Raw genomic sequence first — 21834 nt, 5'->3', positions numbered from 1 at the left:
CCAACATTGTTTGTTTTCTGTACAGATTTCTAATGTCTGCAGTTCTTTGATTGTCAAATGCAGTATTTTTTTTCTATTTGCAAATAATTTCTACTCAGTGTTCTCCTCAGGGGAGTTGTAGTATCTCCATCACGTACACAAACTGACGTTTGCTTTGCCATTTCTTTTGAGGGAAATGATTCAGAGAGGAATAGCACTTCCTCCACTGAAGTACAGGATCCTGAAGCAGCATCCTTAGATGAAGAGAGTTGTGAAGAATCTTACACCCAAGCTGGAGGCATGTCTGTAGGCGAGAGCAGAGGATGGGGTGTGAGGCAAGCCAGTGTGGACAGCTTTGGAAATCACGATGGGACACCGAAGCAGCAAATGCATGTTGGTAAGTTCCTGAAATGGTGACGCAGGTGGTGAAGGTGAGTGGCCACTTATCTTCATCAGATGGATACTGAGTACACGAATTGGGACTCATGATACACAATGATTCAAAACATTAGACAGCATCTGGAATGTGGTATGCAGTTCTGGTTGCCATACTACAGGAAGGATGTGATTAAGCAGAAAGGATTCTCTAGGGTGTTGCTGTGGCAGGAGGACTGGACATGATGAGGCTTTTTTCCACCAGAGTGAAGAAGACTGAGGGGCTTCCTTACAGAGGTGTTTAAAGCCATGAGGTGCTGAGGGGCATCTACAAAGTGAATGGTTAAAGATACGGGGATCTAAAACTGGAGTTTTATAAGATTGATAAAGGACCTGAGGGGCGTCATTTTCACACTGAGGGGGCAGGGTATGTGGAATAAGATGCCAGAAGAGTGGTAGAAGCAGAGACAATTGCAACCTCTACAAGGTATTGGAGGAAAGGTTTGAAGGGATGTGGGCCAAATGCAGGCAGATTGGATTAGCTTGGGAAACCCCTTTGATGGCATGGTTGAGTCGGGTCAAAGAGCCTGCTTCTATATTACTCTATGACTAAACCCTGGGATTTCGTCCAAAGAAATGGATGCAGAGGCTGGGGGATGAAATGATCGCCATGATGTCATTAGGTGGGGACAGAGGGATGATGTTGAGGCTTCTGTTGAAGAATGATCATTCAAAATTGGGTCTTCAGTCTGAAATGCAAACGTTACTCCATGCTCTCTAGAAATGCTCTGATCTACCAATGTTTCCAACATTTTCTATTCTTTTGGATTTCCAGCATCTTCACTTTGTTTTATTTTCAAGTAAAATCTGGGTATACAGTGAAAAGTACAAGTGTCGCAAACAATTAGTTCTGCTGATAAAATTACAGGTTCAGAAATAAGAAACAGCTACTAATTTGTTCAATGAAACAGTTTAAGCTATGTCTCTGACCCATGATTGAGGTGCTGGATTAAATTTTGGCAAAACATTCAGTGATGATTTATAAAATGGATTCTTTTTTAAAAATGGGATCACTGTTCCCTTTAAAGTCTTTTCAGGGAGGTCTCAGTCTGGGGAACATCTGATCATGGAGGTCTCAGTCTGGAGGAAAGTCTGATCAGGGAGGTCTCAGGGGAACATCTGATCATGGAGGTCTCAGTTTGGAGGAATGTCTGATCAGGGAGGTCTCAGTCTGGGGGAAAGTCTGATCAGGGAGGTCTCAGTCTGGGGGAAAGTCTGATCAGGGAGGTCTCAGTCTGGGGGAACGTCTGATCAGCGAGGTCTCAGTCTGGGGGAAAGTCTGATCAGCGAGGTCTCAGTCTGGGGGAAAGTCTGATCTGGGAGGTCTCAGTCTGGGGGAACGTCTGATCAGGGAGGTCAGTCTGGGGGAAAGTCTGATCAGGGAGGTCTCAGTCTGGGGGAAAGTCTGATCAGGGAGGTCTCAGTCTGGGGGAATGTCTGATCAGGGAGGTCTCAGTCTGGGGGAACGTCTGATCAGGGAGGTCTCAGTCTGGGGGAACGTCTGATCAGGGAGGTCTCAGTCTGGGGGAACGTCTGATCAGGGAGGTCAGTCTGGGTGAACGTCTGATCAGGGAGGTCAGTCTGGGGGAACGTCTGATCAGGGAGGTCTCAGTCTGGGGGAAAGTCTGATCAGGGAGGTCTCAGTCTGGGGGAAAGTCTGATCAGGGAGGTCTCAGTCTGGGGGAACGTCTGATCAGGGAGGTCTCAGTCTGGGGGAACGTCTGATCAGCGAGGTCTCAGTCTGGGGGAAAGTCTGATCAGGGAGGTCTCAGTCTGGGGGAACGTCTGATCAGGGAGGTCTCAGTCTGGGGGAACGTCTGATCAGGGAGGTCTCAGTCTGGGGGAACGTCTGATCAGGGAGGTCTCAGTCTGGGGGAAAGTCTGATCAGGGAGGTCTCAGTCTGGGGGAACATCTGATTATGAGGTCGCGATCTGGAGGGAAGTCTGATCAAGGCGGTCTCAGTCTAGAAAGATATTCAGTGAATCATCAGTCACTGTTACCTGAGGCGTCTCTGATTTGGTTTGTCCTCAGGCAGTGCTCAGTCAGCAAGTTCCAACTTTCCTTTGCCCGACAAATCTGACGCTGGATCTTCTCGATATACTAGCAACAACAGCATCTTCCAGAATTATGCCATGGAGGTAAGGTTTCAAAAAACATACTTGTGGCTTAAGTTTAAACTGTGCTATTAAATACTACGAAGTGTCTGGGATAGGCAATACCAAAAGATTTCAAAGAGCTGTTAATAAATAGTTGAAAATTTGGATTTAGGCAATCTTTTTAAAACAGAGATAGCCGGAAGCAAGAGGTTAGCTGAAGGTCAGCAGCAGTAAATGTGAACTCGCACATCAAGCTGGAGTATTGCAGAGCTGGAGTGGCTTTAGAGGTGTCGAGAGGTGTTTGAGGAATTCAATCTTGGTGTGTTGGAGAACTTGGTGATGGAGAACCATATGTGTTTTATAGCCTGCCTGAGTGGTTTGGAGGCCTACAAGGACAATGTTGATGAAGCTGAGCCTTCAAAGATGGTTAGAGCATTGATAAGGGCCTTAGTGCTCCTGGATGGGAGTGCAGTCGTTTTTTTCTTTCATTTTGGGATCTCGGCATCACTAGTATGGCCAGCTTTTTTTGGCCATCCCTAGTTAACGTTGAGATGGTGCTTCCTTCTTAAACCATGCACTATTAATTGGTGGAGATTTTGAGGATTTCTCTCTGATCCTTCATCGTCACTGGGCTATATTACCACTTTGCCTAATGCATGACCTGAAGGAATACCTACAGGTGGGGATCCTGATTGCTCCTGTCCATCCTTGGGTTTTGGGTAGCTGCAGGGCATGTTGTAGATGGAACAAGCTGCAGCTGCGGTGAGCCCATGGTGGAGGGGATTAATGGTTGGTGGAGTGATCATTAAGGGGCCTGTTTTGTCTTGGATGATGGCAAGCTTCTTGAGTTATTAGAGCAGCACTCTTCCAGGCATGTGTGAAGTATTCCGTTGCACTCCTGACTTGTTCCATGTACATGGAATGATTCATTTGCTGCAAGATACCCAGCCTCTGATCTAATGTTGTAACGAAGTTTTTATGTGACTGGTTTCTGGAAAATGGTGACCCTCAGGGTTGTAATAAAGTGGAAGATTCAGTATCTATAATGTTAAGTGTTGTCCACAATGGACAACAGATTTTTTCAAAAGGTTTGCTTTCTGAAAAAAGGTATTATGATAGCCAACTTAAAGCTGAACACAAAGATAATTTCAGATTTGCTGTTAAACATAGGAAGTTGGAGAAACATTAAATTAACTTTTATTGAATTTATCATTAAGCATATACTTAACAGATGTAACAGAATGTATCACAGCTGTTGCAACATTGACAAGATATTTCTGCAGTGTTCAATCTTCCTGAGGACAATAAGTACATTTACTATCCTATTGCCTAAAGAACATGCATCAACGTGCATAGATTCTATAATCAATGTAATGCACAGCATCTGTATATGTGAGCTGCTTTTATAGTCTGCATCTATCCTGACTAAGCATGCCGAGACCTAAGACAAAATTTGAATAGGACCTGTACTGAATGCATGCTCAGGCATGTTTGGACTGACCAAAACAGCTTGCTTTGTGGCCAGTATACAAGTACACTTAAAATATGACAGAAAAATCACAAAGTCTAAAAACAATTGATAGGATAGAATGTGATAGGAAAATTATACAGTGATTTTCATGATCAAAATCCATAAAATACACGCAGAAGTGTTCAGGAAGCAAAAATCTTCGTTGTCCAGTATCATTAGACACTTGTCAAGTATTTCTGAAGATCGACCAACACTTTCCAGATCATCCAATGCTGAATGAAATAGAATCTAGGTTTCCTGCATGCAGGAATGGGGGATGCTTCATATGCTAAGATGTTGTGTCTGGAATTGGACAGTATACAGTCATTAGCACCTGACTCTAAAGTCTAAAGTATGAGATTTCCTGGGTCCAATTCCTCCTAATCAGGGGCCTTCTGTTTACAGTAGATTCTTCTTAATTCCAAGGGTGGTTTAATTATAGAGTGCTGCATCCAATACTTCACATCAGAGCCAGTGGTTGTAGCACAGAGGACATGAATGGTCATGTAAAATCAGGATTCAGGAAGGTAAAGACAAATGGCAATTAGCAGAACCTTACTTCTGACCACCGCCAGTGGGCTGATCTCACCTCCAACCGTGCATCTTGGCGCCTCACAGTTCGGCGGGCAGCAACCTCCTTTGAAGAAGACCGCGGAGCCCACCTCACCGACAAAAGACAAAGGAGGAAAAACCCAACACCCAACCCCAACCCACCAATTTTCCCTTGCAACCGCTGCAACCGTGTCTGCCTGTCCCGCATCGGACTTGTCAGCCACCAACGAGCCTGCAGCTGACGTGGACATTACCCCTCCATAAATCTTCGTCCGCGAAGCCAAGCCAGAGAAGAAAAGAACTTCTGACTTAGAATTCCTGTTTGAAGAGTGCATTGTACCTCTCTGAAATGTAACTGTGGTGCCCAAGTATGTAATAATGGTGGCTTATGAGGATTTGGTTCTCAGCACTTCATGTTGGCATTTTAATATAGAACTATATGGGCGATGCAGTTAGCATAGCGGTATGCGCAACGCTGTTACAGCTCCAGCATTTGAGACCAGGATTTGAATCCTGCACCGTCTGTAAGGAGTTTGTATATTCTCCATGTGTCTACATGGGTTTCCTCTGGGGGCTCCAGTTTCCTCCCACAGTTCGAAATTAGTAGATTAATTGGGTGCCACAGACTTGTGGACAAAATGGCCTATAACTATTCTGTAGGTCTATTTAATTTTTTTAAATTTAAACATTTACATTTTTTTTAAATGTGTATATCCATGAAATCAGTATCTTTGACTAGTTCTATGAAACAAAACTTTTTTTTAAGAAGTGCGCATTGTTCCCATTTCCCAGATTCTTATCTCCAGCTGTTCCAGGTGTCGAACCTGTGACTCACTGGTGTACGATGAAGAAATAATGGCTGGCTGGACAGCAGATGACTCCAACCTCAACACAACATGCCCATTCTGTGGCAACTTGTTCCTTCCTTTCCTGAGTATTGAAATCAAGGATCTGCGAGGACCAGGAAGGTAATTTTGTTTTTTGTGATGCCTGATTCAAATGCAAAGGAAGGAGCTAGTTTTCATATTTCCTTGGGACAAAGACTGAAGCTGTTTGGCCAATCAAGTCTCCGCCAGCTCACAAAGAATTCCCATCAGTACTATTTACCTGCTTATTTCCCTGTTCTCTGTCATATCACTATCAATTTCTTGCCACCCACCCCCCCCCCGCCCAAACGGCTTGGCTTCACAAACAAAGATTTTGGAAGGATTGTAGACATGGGCGTGTCCTTTGAGCCTGCACAATAGATCTTTCAGATGGGGTGCAGTGTGTGCAGTACTGGCCCCATCCTTTACACCTGCGTTTTATCTGCCATGGCCTAGCAAGCTAGGATGGTGACAGCCAGGTCCTCGGGATGTAGATGTTATGTTGGAGTGTCCTTCTCTAAGAATGGATGGCCTGATGAGGCTAATGAACCCCAGCTGCCTGGGATTGAAATCAGAGTTTTCATTCTCTTAGGTTGGCTGCCAACCAAGGCTAACGAGCCCAGCCTACCCATCTTGATGGCACTTGATCGCACCATGACATAGCAAACACCATTAGAAAGTGTTGCTATAGACGCAGTAATGAAGGAGAGGCCATTTGCTGTGATCTCCTGCCTGGCCAGCCAGACAGTGGCCACGTGGTGATAACTACACCAAGAAAGGAGAGGCGATGCACTTTCCCTGAGTGAGTGGGACATCAGGCCTAGACCTCACCCGCCCACCTTCCCCCACAACCCTAGGGGTAATTTTCAGTAACCAAAATAGCAGGTCTTTGGATGTTGAGGAAACCAGAGCACCAGAAGGAAACATCCTCAGGAATCTTTACTGCATCCTTTTCAACTTAGTGACATCTTTACTAGAGTTGGGTGACCAAAACTGCACACAATATTCCAAGTGTGATCTCACTAACTTGTACATCTGTATTTTGGCATCCCAATTCTTGTATTCAATGCTCTGACCAATGAACACAAACATGTCAAGTTCCACGTTCACCTCTGCCTACTTAAGTAGCCACTAGGGATCTGTGTACCTAGGTACAGTATTTCTGTTCTATATTGCTCTCCAGGGCCCTGCTACATTTATTGAGTACATCCCCTGTCCTGGTTTGCCTTGCACCTTGCACAACCGAGTTAAGTTCCATCTGCTATACCTTGGGTCACTTCCTCCGATCCTAAATCTCAAATAACTTCCACAGTCAACTGGATTTTGATGCCATCCTTACTAACCATTGCTAACAAGATTGTTGTCCAAATCTTTAATATAGATTGGAAAAACAACAATTGATTCCCATAGCACACCACTGGTCACAGGCTTCCAACTGTTAAAAGACCCTCTACTACCAAACTGTTTTCCATCAAGCCAATTTTGAATCCTGTTAGCAAGTTCACCATGGACCCCATGTGACCTTCTGGATGAGAGTGCCATGTAGGATATAGTCAAGTGCGGACTCGAAAGGCCAACATGGCCTGTTTCCGCTCCGTAAATGGTTATATGGTTATAACAGCCTTGCTGAAATCCAGATAGACGACATCAGTGCCTTGCCCTCATCAATTCTTCTTGTCACCTCTTTAAAACAAAACTCAATTAAATTTATGAGACTCAATTTTCAACACACAAATCCATGCTGATTAGCCCAAATCATTACTTGTCTTTGCAAATGCAGATGAATTGTGTCCTGCTGTAGACTTTGAGGCTGGCCAGGTCAGGACTAGTTGTCTTTTGCCTTCTCTGAGAAAAGAATCTACCTACCATAAGTAAAGTTGCTTATATAACTGCCTGATGTTTGCTCAGTAACTTACTAAGCAACTCAATTTGATTACAGGTGCCTCACCTTTTATCCGGAATTTCAAAAGCCAGCATATTATTTAACATGTAACGTTAATTTTCCATATAAAATCTCTGTTTCAAGAGGGAGGCCCCCCCCCCCACACCAGTCCCCGACTCCGCCCCAGTGTGTGTTCTCTCTTACCTTCGGTGGAGAGGTGACTATTGGCCCTGAGCACCCACTAGGAAAGAAGCAGGCGGTGGCTGGCTCAGTGTGGAAGCAATAGCCTTCTTCCTTACCTATAATCCCCACGCATCTGGAACTGCTCTGGCACTGGCAGAGTGGTTCTAGCTGCATGGGGGATTATGGGTAAGGAAGACGGCCATTACTCCCGTGTTGAGCTGTTGTCACGATCCGGTGCAGTGCTCCATAAACTCTCGGCTCGGCAGCACTGCACCACTGCTGCTGCGTCAGGAGTTAGATGGGGGTAGGCAACAGGCAGCGTGGGGCTGCCAGGATGTTTCTGAGGGCTGGCCTGATGAGCTGGTGGAGCGCCTGAAAGCCATCGGCGCACGACACCACCGTCCCGAAGGCCTGCTCCTCATATAGCTCCGAGCAGCCAACGCTGACTGCCTTTTTGGCCAAGCTCTCAGGCCACCCTGTCACCTATGACCTCCACCTGACCGACACACTGGTCGAGAGCCTCCTGCACGGCGTACGTCAAGCCCTGCTCCTGCACTCAGCCTGGCCAAGGGCGCAAAATAGTCTGGCACCAGCCCTGGAATGTGAGGGGGCCAACGGCTGCAGGGGGGGCAAAGAATGGCCGGAAGGGGTGGGGGGATGACAGATGGTCGGTGGGGGCTCGGTGCGAGGTATTTGCTTAAAGGGACCAAAATCAAAATGATTCCGATATTTGGAAGATTCCAAATAATGGCAGGTGTCCAGTCCCAACAATTCCAGATAAAAGGTTAGGCACCTGGATCAGTAACATTTAGGGAAGAAGCACCAGAGGAGAGCAGTAGATGCAGCTGTATTGTTGTTCCCTATATACGAAGCATCGGTTACTTAAAGACAAGTCTGTAGCTGGTACAGATCATTTAGTCTGGGGCTCTTCCATGGATCCACTGACAACCTCGTTTCTCCATTTTGAGGTAACTCTGCAATTCATTAGTGAATTCATGATTTGCATGCTTTTGTGAGCAGCTTTTTCCAGATGTGGAATACCCTCGGAGTGGGAAAAGTTGCTCCTTGAATCCTTTTCAAATTTTTCCCATCTCACTTTAAACCTGTGCCCTTTAGTTTTGGATTCCCCTACTCTAGGACAGAAACTATCCATTTGCCTTATTTAGGACCCTTCGTGATTTTCTGTTTTGCCACCCCTCAGCCTCCTGAGATCCAAGGAATAAAGACCCAGTCTTTCCCTATAATCCAAACACTCAAGTCTCGCTAACATTCCCTGTAATTTTACTGACTCATATCTGATGATAAAATCACAATGTCAGTCATGGTTGGTCAAACAGTGTACTTTAGCAAAGAAAACCTGGAGGCATCCATCAAGGTATGAACAAAATGTAGGGAGGAGCCCAAACAAAATAGTGGATGGTTGGGGCAGAGGGAGGAACACAGTCCCACAGGCAGGTGGTAGTAGGAGGGTGGAGAGGAGGGCACACCAGGGGTGGCTGGGACTGGAGAGGGAAGGGGGTATCAAGCTGGAGGAAAGGAGACAGATCTTTGTCTTCCCTCTGACTTAATTCCACCAGCTTCACAGTGTGACCTGCTGAGTTTCTCCAGTATTGTGCTTTTACTTCAATAGCAGACGTTCATGTTTTACTCGTATCTAATTATTTTCGAGAATGTAATTAATCAAACAATGTGGCCTGTAATGCTTTTGTTTCTGTTTTATTAGATATTTTCTGAAATCCAGTGCATCTGCAGAAAATGTACAGAATTGGCACTCCATGCAGTCTTTCCAAGAAATTAAGAACTTTTCAGACTCCCCACCGGGTCTGAGTGTGAACAATGTCAGCAAGCGTCGCTCACCAAGAATTACATTACAGGAAGTTCCAAATGTGCAGGGGTAAATGTCAGGGTCACTTCCGAACTCGGGTCATCCTTTCAGCCTTGTAGGTCAATGCAGTGAGATTGAACGCTTCAAAGCAGCCACACTGCTTGTGGTTGAATGCTGGAGATCAATGCATTCATATCTCCAGACTTCAAAAGATGTTTTTCAGTTACAGAAATGCAAGCAATTTCTCGTTATTTCAGTCACAAGGAAAGTAGGTGAAAATGTAAAGGATCTTCCAGTCTAAGACTACACAAGCCCTGGTGTTGGACATTGAGGCTTGAAATCTGATGCAACTGCATTAAAACTTTCTTACTCCCAGATTGAAATTGCCTTGTACATATTGTGTACATATGGTGACAGATCGTGGGCTGCCCATATGTACATATGGTGACATATCGTGGGCTGTCCTAATCGCTTCACCTATACTTTTGACCTTGAACTGCTCCTCAGACCCTATGAATATGAATGCTTCCCTTTTACGAGTACAGTAAAACCTCATTAGAACGTGGTAGTTGGGGTCCAAGATTTCATACCACGTTACAGCCGAGTCATGGAACAGATGCATCTATGTCTGAGGGCCCATGGATAGTCAAATCCAAATATTACCAGTTTTCGAAGGATCTGCTCTCTATAACTAACAATTTCAATGAAAGAAAGCAGGCGCATTCGTTTAATATTGGGATTCTGAATTTTAATCAACTTATTTGCAAAGTTTAGGGTCCATAGACACCCGCACTATAAGTGATTCCGCTGATTAACGAATTGTGTTCTAACGAGGTTTCGGTGTATTTTGCTTTTCCATTATGTGCACCAGTGGACATTCTCTACATTGCATTTATACATGTTCCCATCACCTTATCAGCTGGACCATCTCCCCCTTTGCCTCTTCCTCCATACAGTCATTTTCATTTAGTTTAGTATCCCACGTTGTGTGTGCCATATCATAGGATGTTTAAGCTAAGTTTGTTTATTTGTCACCTTATACCTTGTACTATGAGCAGACTCAACAGGTGAGCTCTAACATTCATTTAGCTGTATTAAGTAAAGGAGTATGGTGGTGCAATAGAAAAAAAAAATCAGTTAGTTCTAAACAAGGGCAGTATGAGAGCACTGTTGTGGGGTTCATCCAGGAGCCTGATGGCCAAAGAGAAGAAACTGTCCTTAAGCCTATTGTCCTTGGGCCTTCTCCCCATTTGACGGAGGGAGAGAGTGTGGTAGGGTATGATTGGTCTTTCAATATGTTAGCTGCCTTTCCTAGGCAATGGGAGATGTAGATAGTGCCCATGGAGGGGAGGGAGGGTTCCAAACTGTCTTTAGTACCATCCATAGCTTCTCCAATCTTGATGAGAGCAGCTCCCGTGATGCAGCTGTCAAGTATGGTTTGATGATACACCTGCGGAAGTTATTAGGTACAAGGGGGACATGGTAAGCTTCCTTGGGTGTTGATGTACTTTCTAGGCCATTGCATTAATGTGCTTGTCCCAGGCCAGGTCATTGAGGTGCTTATTCTTGAAAACGTGAAGCTATCTACTCTTTCCACTTCAGGATCTGACTGGCATGTCAAACCCTATACACCTTAATTAGCATTGCTCTGTCTATAATTCAGCATGTGATTTTAAGCACCGATATTGGTTTCAGTCCTTGATCTAGGGCGAGTTAGTTACACAGGAAGAGTAAGTTGTGTGATAGGATTCCCTTTGATGTCACATGGAAAAATTAGTCACACTTTTTGTTTCTGAGCAGTAATTCCTACTTGGAAATGTGGATAAAAATTTTAAAAAAGACTGGTGCTGGGAAATTGAAATAAAAATATAAAATACTGGAACCGCAGCATTTGAAAAATGAGAAACTTAACATCTCAGGTCAAAGACCCTCATCAAAAATACAAGATCTTTGACTAAAACATTCACCCTGTTACTTCTTTCACTGTTACTGCCTGAGATGTTGAGTGTTTCCAACATGTTTTCATTGGAAGTGTGAAAGATGCAGGACCAAACTGGTCACCCTTCTGGTGACTTGCCAGTTAACAAAGTGCCCTCTTGGCTGAAGTATGACAGGACTGTCCAAATAAGTGAAAAGACAATGTAAGCTGTATCTGAAGAGGCGCATTTCTAGATCCACTCCACTTAAAGGGTGGCCTAATACCGATTTTTGTTTGGTCATCAAACTTTCATTCCATGTCCCTCAGTTCTTCACCCCTGCACCAGTGGGAACATTTCCTCTCTTTGCTCTGTATCCTTAATGTTTTAAATCTCCTTGCAGCTTCCTCTGTTCCACAAAGAACAATCTCAATTTCTCCTGTTTCTCTCTAATTAAAGTCCCTCATCCCCAACATCATATTACCATATCTTTTCTGCATACATTTGCATCTTTCCTCAGCTGTGGTGCACAGTTTAAGACATTCTGCAAAAAAAGCTGAACCAGTGTTTGAACTTTCATCATGTGTTCCTTGTTCTTCCTCATTGCTTCTATTTGTTGAGACCAGAATCTCGTATGCTTTTGTAAACCACTTTCTTCACCTGCCCTAAAACAGATTATTAACAGGTTAATTTTCAGATTTAATTTATATTTATATAAGTGTCTATAGTGTTCATTGAGGATTTCACTATAAGAAGGCCCTTTATCCATTAATGTCAATTTCTTTTGTTCACTAGTGTCCAGCCTTCTTCAGCAAGATCCATTCAGATTCCTTCGGATCGACGGCATGGGATGAGTGAATCCTTCCCTTTAGCTCAGCCGATAGCAAGAAGTGTCAGTGGTTCAAGTTGTGCGGCTGAGGAGCCTGAGGTGTGGCGACGTATCCACACCATTCCCACAGGCAGTCTGCCTACAAACCTGACCGATTCGCCGGTATGTGAGTCTCAAGGAGATGCAATCACATTCTGAAAAGTCTTTGGAGACTTGAAAGCTGATTGAAATAACCCAGTTTCATTTTTTTTTCTCTCAGCATTGCAATAGTGTACGATTTGTAGCTCCAGGCAAGGACTAAATACAGGGAGAACCTTTATTTCCAAGGGATCCATGTTACTGACTTGCTATAAATTTAAAGCTAATAAGAAAATTGATATTTGAGGTATCAGTCTTGAGTTATTGAAGAATGTTTAATTGTTTTCTGAAGCTCTCATGTTTGCTTTGAAATGATTTAATTTCAGAAGGTTTTGTTTTAGCTTTAACCATATTTGGAAAGACTGGCATTGGAATAAATTACACTGCTCCTGTTATTTATTTTATCAAGGATCCTCTGGGCTTGGAATGGCATTTCACCCATCCTGACCCAATAACAGTCCCATACTTGAGCCCTTTAGTGTTGTGGAAAGAGTTGGAAAGTTTGCTCGAAAATGAAGGTGATCAAGTGATATCCATGGCAACGTTTGTGGATCACCATCCGATCGTATTCTGGAATTTGGTGTGGTATTTCCGTCGGATTGATCTCCCCTCCAACTTGCCTGGACTTGTACTGACTTCAGAGCACTGCAACAAAGGCGTGATGGTAAGCCAGTGGGAGAAAACGTTGCTTCATTGTTGCATTAAGTTTGTTTCGGGACTCACCATTAACAGTAAAAGAGAAAATACACTCAAGCTAAGTCAGATGTAGCACTGTTCCTGGTTACATTGTTAATTAACCTTCACAGCAACAACAAAAACAAGGTAGCATTCCAGCTTGGCCATTGTGGCAGGTAACACTGGCACCATGCCAGTAACAGGCAGTGCTCATTTCAAACTATCTCCTTTGAAAAAGTTATGTAATGCTATAAAATAATTATTAATTTCCTGGTGTCACCATTGACCAGAGCTCAACCATACTAACCACATAAATACTGTAAAAACACAATGCTGGAGAATCTCAGCAGGTCAGTGTACTTTATGTAGCAAAGATAAAGATGGATAACCAACATTTTGGGCTTGAGCCCTTCATCAAGGTATGGAACCAGTTTGGATACCTACCAACATTTTTCCACACTTTGATAAAGGGCTCAAGCCCAAAATGTTGGTTATGCATCTTTACCTCTGCTATATGAAGTGCACTGACCTGCTGAGTTTCTCCAGCTTTGTGTTTTAACTTCAACCATGGTAACTGCAGACTTTTGTGTTTGGATTCCCCAAACCTTGCCACCATCTGAGGCAACGTGAGTGTGATGGAAAACTTCCCACTTGCCAAGATGTGCAATTCCAACAACATTTAAGCTTGACAGCATCTAGAATAAAAGAGCATACTTAGTGCCCCATCCAATTCCCTGAACTACTGGCACACCATGGCCAGAGCTCACCATATCCACAAAATACATGGCAGTAACTTCCCTACCATACTCTCAACCCAACAACTACCACCTAGAGGGACATGCTGGTATTCTGACTTGGAAATGTATCTTGGATCTTCTGTTGTTGGATCTGACTTGAGACTTCCCTTCTCCCCCTCTACTGATACTGAAATCTCAATCAGAAACACATTAGTGGTTGAGGAAAGTTGGCATGTTTTCATGGGTACTGTATATACTTGTGTAATAGTCGACCTCATCGCTTTTTTGGCCCAAAAATTGAGTGTTTTCCATATAACGTGGTGTAAAAAGTAAAACCCCCTATTTTTGGCCCTGATCACCTGCCCATCCGAGTTCCTGACGCCCTGACAACGAACCTTCACCCCAGCTACCTGCCCATCCAAATTACTGACACACCAGCCACCTGCCCATCCAAACTCCCAACGCTCTGGCCATAAACTCTCTCCTAGGCCCAGGCTGCTCACCCTTTCAAGCTCCCGATGCACCACCACACACCTATTAGAACTTCCAATGCCCCAGCTTCTTGCCCATCTAAGCTCCCTGTCTGCAGACCTTTGACCCAGCTGCCTGTCCACCTGAGCTTCCGATGCCCTGGACGCAGACTCTTTCCTAGGCCCAGACTGCCCACCCATCCAAGCTCCCAACACCCCAAACTCAGACTCACCACCTAGTCCCAGCCATCCGAGCTCCCGATGCCTTGAACGACACGGGTACTTACCATGGTCAAAAGTAGTATCGCTGTAAAATTGATCCTCGCCAATTTGACTCCAAAAATTGATCCCCAAAACTCGACTATTACATGAGTATGTACGGTAATTAATGAGAAACACCAAGCACCAGTCCTGCTAGAAATGTACATGTGCAATGAATGAATTTGAGTGCACTTAATACAAATTACCATCAACTACCATCAAGAGTAAATCCGTAAGCCTCCGTCAACTTTCCTGCTGTTTCTGTCGTGCCAACCCAAATGTGGATGGATCATATCTGCAATCAGACACTGATTAGTGAGCATGGTGCAAATCTACATACCTGTAGGCCTTGCCAGATATTGCTAGCAGATGACTGTGTTTAATAGTACCGACCAACAACCTTTTGTCCTTCCCAACACTGCCAAACAGCTATGCAATGGCAGCCACCGAGTTCAATGTGTTACATTTTTGGTGAGTTCAAGGCTGATGCGTGTTGAAGCTCTATTGTCACTTTAATCTCATCGTGTTCCAACTCCTAATCATAGATCGCTGTTTTGCTCTGCCTAACTAATTGTAGATCTTAATCTGATTTCCTTGAATTGAAAACTGTTGCAAGGATTGTGTTCAGATCCATGAAATGCAGTAAATTTTGAATTTAGATATACAGCACGGGACAGGCCTTTCTGGCCCACAAACCCACGCTGCCCAAATACACCAAATGACCTCCAAATCCCGTACACTTTTGGAGGATGGGAGGAAATTGGAGCACCCAGAGGAAACCCATGCAAACATTGGGAGAACATACAAACTCCTTACAGACAGCACGGAACCCAGGTCCATGGCACTGTAATCGTGTTGCCCTAATGGTAATGTTTTGCAGATCCCTCGAAGCTGGATGTCAGAGGACAGCAAACATGTCCTAATTCAGATGCTCTGGGACAATCCGAAATTGCATCACGATCGCACTCAGCCTTTCTACATCCTCTGGAATGCTACAAGTGAGTGAAGATTAATAGTTAACTGATAATTATTTGTATCAGGAAAAGCAAGTACAAAAGAAAATGAATAGGCTCAGTGCTCAATTGATCACAGAATTACATATCCAGCACTACTGTTGCATTTACTGTTGCAATCACTGAAGCATTTATTTTTGTTTGTACCGACCTTTTATTTTAAAAGGTCACCTCAGTCAGAACTATTCCAACACGCTCCTCTTTTTCCATCTTCCAGACACTTCATTCAAATTATTGTTGCCCTTGCGAATCTGGTCTGTCCCCTTCACCAGCACCCAAAGGCGAGGGACTGATTGGGACCTGAACCCACATGGTCTGTAACTTCTTACAACCCTTCAAGATCTCTGAACTTCATGAATTCTAGCCTCCAGTACATACTTTTCTTTATTATCTTTATGACCAAGTTCCAACTTTTGTCTGACCAACATTCTGCAAAATATCTTGATTTTTTTTGTGCTAAATGGATGTGCATAAATCTGAAGACTCGTTGATCTCTCCTTTGTAGCACAAATATAATTTGTGTACGTGCTATGTGCTGAGTTTTCAAGATTTTTCAAACCTTGTTATTTTACTTGGGTAATTTCTGCCTGTCATCAGCTGCCTTCTCACAGTGCATTACAGTCTGAATGCAGAAATGTGCCTACATTTGACTTTTCAGCTCGAGTACTGAAGGCTTTCACATATTGAATTTTTGTCCTTGCAATATTTTTGCCTCCTCTAGCACAACCAAAGTGTTTCACCAAACTCCTGTGGCATTGGGCTCATCTTAAGATTTTGATCATTTTATTTGTGAGCTAGATTTTAGCTTCAGACTGTTCAGTCCAAATGGATAAGTATTGAAAAAATCTGTCCAAATCATAAACAAGAGGAACACTTCTCCCGGGGCATTGACCAGGCAGCTGGGATAAGATTCAGGAGCATGTTGTATTCATAAACCACAAATGAGAGGTTATTGAGACAAGAGGGCAAGTTAACACATTAACCAGTAGTTCCTTAAGCACGTTTGTTTTGAGAAGTCTCTTCTGAATGTAACTAACACGACTTTCTGTGTCTTCACAGGTCTTAATTACACTCTTTTATTTGACAGTGAGTGTCAAATTTATTCTTGGACTCTTAGCAGCACTTGATCTATTTGTGTTATCTTTTAAATAGAAGCCCACTTATGTTCAGGAAAAGGCTTGCCAGTAATGGTTTTATTATTTTAAAAATTAATTATAAGATTTTCTTATTTTCTTATGTCCATGCTAAGGACTGTTTTCAATTCCTTTTTTTTTTAACCTATAGCTTCAAACTGCATAGACTTTGAAATGTATGCAGTTTGAAGGTTGCAAACAACATCTGCAGCCTTGCTGTATTTGTTTTGTATATATGTTGTAAAGTTATCCAACTCTTGTATCATGTGTGATCAGCAGCTCCCTCGAGTTGGTACCTCTGAGAGCTTGGGTAATGTGTGTTTGGTCAACTGGAAGCTGGAAAGTTAATTTGGAGTTCAAACAAAAATTGAAATCAACTTGGATGTTAAACTGGTGAAAGAGCTGGTGTATCATCTCCAGTGATACATGGGCACTTGCTTCTCCAACCAGCCCCACCCCAAAATCTCTCTTTACGTGACTTTGGTTACCCTTTATTGCTTATTACATAGGGGACTAATATTCAATTGGATCATTACTCAAACACAAGGGTCTGGTAGCACATAAACATTCTGCAGTGATACAAGGGAAGAGAGGAATGCAAAGCAAGTTAGATCAACCAGCCAGTTATTTTACACTGTATTGAAGTGGATGAGAACTGTAAGGACATAGAGAGATTGAAACAGACCTGAAAAATTATTACTTTCATTCATCAATTAAAGTTGTACTAATGACACACACTAACCAAGCTTGTGAAATGCAACGGTGAAGGAAAGGGTGGTGGAAGATGGAGAGATCACAGGGACATGCTAACATATCTTAAAAATTCTTCAGAACTTTTGTTTTTGAGTTCAGCTGTTAGAAAGAAAATGGAACCTGCACAAATTATCCTATGGTGACAATGAGAAAGCATTATTTTCCTAGTTAAAAACACAAAGCTGGAGAAACTCACCTGGTCAAACAGTGTATTTTATAGTGCAAAGATAAAGATGCATAACAAACATTTCAGGCTTGAGCCCTTCATCAAGCTATGACTGAAATGCAGGCAGGCACCTGAACAAAATGGGGTGGGGGAGGAGCATGGTCCCAAAGGCAGGACGTCATGATTGGATAAGGAAGGGACGGCACACTAGCAAGCAGAGGGGAGGATGGATGTCTCTGTGAATAGCTCTTTGCTACATAAAGTACACTGTTTGACCTGCTGAGTTTCTCCAGCATTCTGTTTTCTGTTTCAACCACTGTGTCTGCAGACGTTCATGTTTTACTTCGGGCATTGGTTTCCTGTCAGCTTCAACAACAATGAACTTCCCAAGAATGGATCCTGGCCAAAATACCTTGCCAAATTTTACCAAACCTCAGCTGTTTCACATGTCACAGACCACAGAAAGGTCTCCTGCCTGTGGAATATATAAAAGTAAAATAAAGTGCAATAGTTCAAGGGAATTGCAGGTCAGTGCTTTTTCTGTGATGGGGATTCGTGTCGCAGTCTATCAAGTTGAGAGTCAGTAATGCTAAGTTTTACTGATAAAATAGTGTTGATTATTAAAATAGATTTTAAACATCTTTTGAAAAATTATAAGAAATAATTTTCTGTGGTGACATAACTTGAATACATTTAGAATTAATATGTGCATTTTTTCCAACTCGCAGCAAAGAAACATGAACTTGTTCACGCACTGCAAGATGAAAACCACTTATTTAACAAGGAATTTCTCAATAACATTGTTGAAAGTATTCAGATGAATAACATCTATAAACCAATGAGTAAAGTTCTGGATGTGTTGAGCACACAACCAAATTTTAAACGACAAAGGTAAGAAAGGTATTTTTAAGCACATAGAAACCTTTTCTCAATCAATCACATATTATACCTTGTTTCATGGCAGTTATTTCTATCTTGAACTTTGATCCTGCGACATGTAAACTGGTTCCTACATGTCCAGATGTTGAGTTATGCCCAAGGGAATAAGTGGTTGTGAGGGACACTTGTCTAATAACTATCAGTACTAGGCCAACAGAATACTTTTCTGTCAAATGTGAATTCATTGCATTATGTATCCTAAGTGTTATATAGATTGGCAAACCAGAGATATCACATAAATAAAGTCATTAGTTTGTAAAAATATCTAACAAGGTGCAGGAATTTTTTTTCCCAGTTTGTAATCTGTTTAATTTCTTCTTTAAAGGAGTCTGTATCGAGAAATTCTGTTCCTTTCGCTTGTGGCTCTGGGGAAGGATACCATAGATCTCGGTAACATCTCTTAGTGCTTAACATTTTCTTAACTGTTCTTTTAGTGTCAGAAATATCCAGTGCTCCATGCAGATCATGGAAAGGTTATCAGTGCTTGTCATGTAAAGTCCACTGATTCTAATCCGTCAATCTCTTTATAATAAGATGATCTGTTCTGACCTAATTAGACAAGTTTAATTGATGTGTGTTGCTACTTCAGAAGGCCCATCAGTGCCTCTCAGTGAAAGTACCTCAATGTTAATCACCAGTAAGTTAATAACCAAGGTCAAATACTTCGTGTATGTACAATGTGAGGAAACCAGCAGATTGTTGGGATCAGTTTCTGATGAGCAGCTCTAATCCAAAAAATGAAATGACTGAAGATGTGGCCAGTTTATCTGCAATCCTCAGTCCCTTACTGTTTTTATGCAGGTTGTTGATCTTCTGAACACCTAGACAAATATCCATTGAGGTTAAAAAAAAAGTTCTTGTAAACTATGCTTGGGTATTTGGAGGTGCCTGACGTTACATACTGGCAAAAACTGCCTGAGCACAATGGAACAGTGTGCATTCAAATGAGGGTACACACGTTGGCCTATCTTTTCCTTTTCTGTCTCTTCTTCTCTGCCTTTCTTTGCCCTCCAGATGCTGGGTGGCGTGGGGGTTTTAGTGACTTGTCTGGTCTTGTCGTGACCGTGAAAGGGGTGCTTGTTGACCAATGCAGTTTACTGCTTCAGCTAAAACAAAGGCTCCACATAAAGCATAAAACCTTGCATTCTGAACATACACCAGTTCAAATTTATTATCGCATGTACCAAGGTGCAGTGTTATATGTTGTTTTGCCTTCTCTGTTCTCTACTTAAACAGATGCATTTGACCGAGAGTACAAGATGGCATATGATCAGTTAACTCCCAGCCAGGTGAAGCTGACCCACAATTGTGACCGGCCGCCCAGCTCTGGTGTCATGGAGTGCCGCAGGACCTTTGGTGAACCCTACCTCTAGGAATGTGTTGGCTCACACCAGCTCATATGCTTCCACCACTCTGCCCGTAGGGCAGTACAATTCACATCTGGAAGTCTCTAAATTTAATAATTAAATTATGATTATAGTTTTCAGACTAGGAGTTGTACAGAGAAGGTCAAATGAAAGATTTGTAAATATAATTAAATGTACTTTAAATTGCTTTGTATTATAGTGTCATTGGTCAGGTTAACAAAAGATTACATAGATGCTCGAGGGCTCAGCTCTGGAAATTAAGCTGCTACCATGTACATAATAGCACCCTGTTATATCTCATCAACTCTGTTTTTTTGGAGTGCTTTAGATCTGAATTGTAAAAATTTTCATAAATGAGAAATGTGTAGCAGGGGCACTTTGTAAAAGTGACACCTTTCACATTAAAACAAAAAGTACTTTTCAGTATTTGTATATTTAAATAACAAGATCTTTTGATTATATTGATCTTTATATATCACCTGTATGATGTAGCTTCAAAATATGCTTGATATATAGTATATATATATATATATATTTATACATTATCCAAAGTGGTGCAATATGTTCCTTTTAGAATTTGCTTTGCAGTCGTTGTAGTACCTGGCCTTCTAAGAATGATTACATTCGGCCTGAATTTCTCTCTGGAAAGGAAAAAGCAGAATGAGAATAGGTGGCTTGGATGCTGAAGGGCTGCCTGTTTAAGCTGTATTTGCTGGGACTTCATTGAGATAGAAGCTATCATTGCGACCTCTCATATTTAAATCCAGTTTCCAATGGGAAAGTTACTATATTTATTAGCTAGAAATAACACTTGGAATTATATTACTATTGGATTTGTGAATATGAAAATCCACTAAATATGTCTATTAGAAGAATCTTTTTATGGTACAATGTTCTTATCTAACAGCAATGCTTTATTAAACTACAGTTTTATATGTTCTAGATCAACCCTGGAGCCAAAAGTCCACAATTCCAACCTGTAAGAAATCAATTTCTGTATAAAACTTCTTCCATATCTAACCCTTGGCAACATTAGCCAAGTCTTTATACTCCAAGCCATTCAAATTAACAGTCTCTGCCAGCTGTTCCGGTGTATGGAAATCAGGATTGACCTTTTAAGGGGAACCTCACCTCCAAGTGCCTGTGGTTTCCTGTACACATGGGCACACTTTGCAGTTTTCTATCATCTGTTTCAAATACAGTTAGTGTTGGCTCAAATTTAGCAACTGATCTAGTACAAACACAGGAATGGTGGAGAAACTTAGCTGGTCACACAGTGCCCATGGGGGGGGGGGGGAGATATATAACCGGTTTCAGTCCTGAGTCCTTCCTCAAGGTAACCCAATTGTCCTGGAGGACCCATTCTTTCCACCTGCTCCTGTCCCACACTCTAAACAGCCGACCAAGGCCCGTTTCAGAGAACTGAGCAAACATCCAGGCCTGAAGCAACTGTAATCAGCATGTTTGTTTATGGAGCTTGTAATCAATGCATACTTGTATGAAGGAGAGTTTTTAATCTTTATAAGTACATTAAATTATTGTTCGTTATAGCTGGCCGATGCGTGCTTGAATTACTCTATCCCATCCTGGTAGTTGACCACATGAAATAGGTATTGCAGCAGTCAGACCCAGTCATGACCTTGTTGAATGACAGAACAGCTCGAGAGGCCAAGTAGCTTCATCAGGCTCCAAATGTGTATTGTCATTGGTCCATTTCCTTTGGAGTTATGAAACCATGCACATGACTCAATTAAAACAGTGGTTTTCAAACTTTTTATTTCCACCCACATACCACTTTAAGTATTCCCTATGCCATAAGTGCTCTGTGATATGTGGGTGGGGGGAAAAAAAGGTTTGAAAGCCACTGTTTTAATTGTACCTAGTTGACTCGTTATGTGCATGGTTTCATAACTCCAAAGGGAATGGGCCAATGACCATTTTTCTCAAGCCAAATATTTTAGTAACATTGGGATAAGAGCAGTGATTCTCAACCTTCCCTTCCCACTTGCATCCAACCTTAAGCAATCCCGTACTAATCACAGAGCACTGATGGCATAGGGATAACTTAAAGTGGTATGTGGGTGGAAAGAAAAAGGTTGAGAACCACT

General features: G+C 42.5%; 1 protein-coding gene across 6 annotated transcripts in view; it reads left to right on the top strand.

Moving 5' to 3' along the window:
• dennd4a (DENN/MADD domain containing 4A) overlaps positions 1 to 21280 on the top strand; it is a 108607-nt gene extending 87327 nt beyond the window's left edge. For 3 of the 6 annotated variants that reach the window (XM_069910991.1, XM_069910992.1, XM_069910996.1), the window contains 12 exons: positions 172 to 376; positions 2447 to 2553; positions 5366 to 5541; positions 9228 to 9398; positions 12041 to 12236; positions 12622 to 12876; positions 15236 to 15353; positions 15586 to 15681; positions 16428 to 16454; positions 18149 to 18311; positions 18685 to 18749; positions 19596 to 21280. In XM_069910991.1, coding sequence (XP_069767092.1) covers positions 172 to 376; positions 2447 to 2553; positions 5366 to 5541; positions 9228 to 9398; positions 12041 to 12236; positions 12622 to 12876; positions 15236 to 15353; positions 15586 to 15681; positions 16428 to 16454; positions 18149 to 18311; positions 18685 to 18749; positions 19596 to 19732 — 1716 coding nt within the window. In that variant the 3' untranslated portion in view covers positions 19733 to 21280. The remainder of the gene's footprint in view (positions 1 to 171; positions 377 to 2446; positions 2554 to 5365; positions 5542 to 9227; positions 9399 to 12040; positions 12237 to 12621; positions 12877 to 15235; positions 15354 to 15585; positions 15682 to 16427; positions 16455 to 18148; positions 18312 to 18684; positions 18750 to 19595) is intronic. The other 3 variants (XM_069910994.1, XM_069910993.1, XM_069910995.1) reach the window with 3 other exon arrangements.
• The last annotated feature ends 554 nt before the right edge of the window (positions 21281 to 21834 follow it).

The sequence above is a fragment of the Narcine bancroftii genome, chromosome 14 (assembly GCF_036971445.1).
Source record: "Narcine bancroftii isolate sNarBan1 chromosome 14, sNarBan1.hap1, whole genome shotgun sequence".
Lineage (NCBI taxonomy): Eukaryota > Metazoa > Chordata > Chondrichthyes > Torpediniformes > Narcinidae > Narcine > Narcine bancroftii.
This window is presented reverse-complemented; position numbering and strand designations above follow the sequence as displayed.